This window comes from Triticum dicoccoides, chromosome 4A (genome assembly GCF_002162155.2).
Source record: "Triticum dicoccoides isolate Atlit2015 ecotype Zavitan chromosome 4A, WEW_v2.0, whole genome shotgun sequence".
Lineage (NCBI taxonomy): Eukaryota > Viridiplantae > Streptophyta > Magnoliopsida > Poales > Poaceae > Triticum > Triticum dicoccoides.
This window is the reverse complement of record NC_041386.1, coordinates 595,772,595-595,775,156: the sequence shown is the minus strand read 5'-3', so window position 1 is coordinate 595,775,156 and position 2,562 is coordinate 595,772,595. Positions and strand designations below refer to the sequence as shown.

The 2,562-nt window shown below is 47.8% G+C and overlaps 1 protein-coding gene across 1 annotated transcript; it reads left to right on the top strand.

Moving 5' to 3' along the window:
- LOC119283739 (serine carboxypeptidase 1-like) lies at nucleotides 1-2,222 on the top strand. Its single transcript, XM_037563158.1, has 6 exons — nucleotides 1-406; nucleotides 542-649; nucleotides 879-1,405; nucleotides 1,501-1,610; nucleotides 1,792-1,881; nucleotides 1,964-2,222. Exons 1-6 carry the CDS (start codon nucleotides 1-3, stop codon nucleotides 2,220-2,222), a joined length of 1,500 nt encoding a protein of 499 aa, XP_037419055.1.
- Nucleotides 2,223-2,562: the final 340 nt, after the last annotated feature.

The following is a 2,562-nucleotide window of genomic DNA, read 5'->3' as shown; positions in this document are numbered from 1 at the left end:
ATGGGGACTATTACTACTGCTGGATTCCACTTTTTATTTCTCATTCCCACAATTGCATTGCACGCCCATGCATCATCTCAGGAGGCCCATCTCACAGAATTCCTCTTATCTAGAAAATCCAGAAGCAGCAGCGGCAACACAATTAGTCATCCTACTTTCCATGGCGGATCAGTTCCCGTAATCACCAATAGCCTCCGAACAGATGAGTACCCCAGCTCCGACCACCGCACTCTAAAGGCGGCCGACAAGATCTCGGCGCTGCCAGGGCAGCCGGACGGCGTCGACTTCGGCCAGTACGCCGGGTACATCACCGTCGACGGCCACAACGGCCGTGCGCTCTTCTACTACTTCGTGGAAGCGCCTAGCGACAAGGCGGCGAAGCCACTCCTCCTCTGGCTCAACGGAGGTGAGTAGTAGCTAGTACCGTTGCGAAATGTTGAACAATCTGTTTGGTAAATTTGCCAAAAATTCATTTGCAAACATTTTTTGAAGCAATATATGTAAAAAAATCACAACAGATTGATGTGGAGCATGCATGCAGGGCCTGGATGCTCGTCGCTGGGCTTCGGAGCGATGCGAGAGTTGGGTCCTTTCCGTGTGAACAGAGACAACCAAACCCTCAGTAGGAACAAACATGCCTGGAACAACGGTCAGGGTCCTTTCGTTTTTACCGCACATTAGCTTTGTCTTAACCAAACTTTGATCCAACTTATTTTACAGGTTTTCTTATTGACACCTACTATATCACATCAATAGTATTAGATTCATCACCGTATCTATTTTATATCTGTTATTTTATAAATGTTTGTGTTTCTCTACAAATTTGGCCAGAGTTTGTAAATGTACCTTATGTACCTAAGCACCACCAAAACTTGCAGAGGCAAACATCATCTTCCTGGAATCACCCGCCGGCGTGGGATTCTCCTACTCCAATACGTCTTCTGATTACGACAGGATGGGGGATCCACTAACAGCCGAGGACACCTACACCTTTCTCGTCAATTGGCTTGAAAGGTTCCCCGAGTACAAGGCGCGCGCCCTCTACATCGCCGGGGAGAGCTACGTTGGCCATTACGTGCCCCAGCTCGCCGCCACCATCTTAGCCCACAACAACAACACGGGCGTCATGCTAAATCTCAAGGGCATCTTGGTCGGCAACCCGTTGCTGGACGTTGCGAAGAACAAGAGAAGGCGCTACGAGTACCTGTGGAACCACGGGGTGATCTCCGACGAGGTCTGGGCCGATATCTCCAGCCACTGCAGCTTCAACGGCTCCTCCTATGGTGGTATGTGCCATGAAGCTATTAGTAAATCCTACTATACGCATAGGGACCTCGACATGTACAACATATACTCTCCCACCTGCATCACCAGCGACAACGGCTCCTACTACTCTAGCAGCCAAGTACGTACAAATATATTTAAAAAAAGACATTCTGATAGATCGAGCTGCATCGTAGCAAGTGTTCTGAAATGTCTCATGATTTTTTTTTATTTCAGTTACCTGGGTACGATCCGTGCGGTGAAGTGACTACCTTTGCCTACCTGAATCGTCCCGCGGTGCAAAGGGCTCTGCACGCCAGAGAAACGAAATGGCGTGGCTGCAACAGGTACGAACACCTGAGATCAACCTGATGAAATGAGCTATATATATGTGTACACTGGTGTATAATATGATCTTGTTCGATTTCTTGTTGGTGCAGAATCTTTATATATAGGTTTCAAGAACTCGCCAGATATACATGTACACATATGTATAATATGATCTTGTTCAATTTCTTGTTGGTGTAGAATCTTTATAGGTTTCAAGGACTCGCCGGATACCATGGTGCCAACCTTGAAATGGCTAATCGACCACGGCCTGCCCATATGGCTGTTCAGGTAATCCAACACATTCTTCAAAGAAAAAATGACGAACATGCACGCGCCTTGTCGATACTTAAACTGACGAAATGATTTTCAGCGGGGATTTTGACTCTATTTGTCCCTTCACCGGCACGAGGTACACGGTTCGCGACCTCAACCTGTCCGTCATCGAGCCATGGCGTCCATGGACGACCGGCCACGAGGTAGGAGGCTATGTTCAGCAGTACAAGGGAGGGTTCACGTTCGCTACCGTGAGAGGAGCAGGACACACGGTCCCGGCCTTGCAACCCGAGAGAGCGCTCATACTGCTCCGGTCCTTTCTCAAAGGGATCCTACCGCCTTACAAGAAGGCGTAGCTTTTGTTATCTGCCTTTGATGTTGTAATCTGATGTCTCATAGCCAAGTTTCATAATCGTGAGAGTACATATAACTGTGATATTTAGCACACGTGTGCCATATAAACAAAACTGCCACACCTCTACTTCTTTTATTTTAAAGTACAACACGATTCCTCGTCTTTTGACCTCGCCTCTTTCCAAATGACCCCGCAGGCTCGCTCGAGAAACCTGCTTCTTCCGCACATCTCGAGCGCCCATCCCCAAGAAAACTGCCACTTTTTCACATCTATCACATGATTTCTTCTCAGGAGAAAGTTACCATGGTATTCGTATGCAAGTTATCGGGCCTGTGTTGCAT

Coding starts and splice junctions, on each gene's coding strand:
- LOC119283739 (XM_037563158.1), top strand. CDS start 1: ATGGGGACTATTACTACTGCTGGATTCCACTTTTTATTTCTCATTCCC. Junction 650..878: donor CAAACATGCCTGGAACAACG/GTCAGGGTCCTT, acceptor CAAAACTTGCAG/AGGCAAACATCATCTTCCTG. Junction 1,611..1,791: donor AAATGGCGTGGCTGCAACAG/GTACGAACACCT, acceptor TTGTTGGTGTAG/AATCTTTATAGGTTTCAAGG.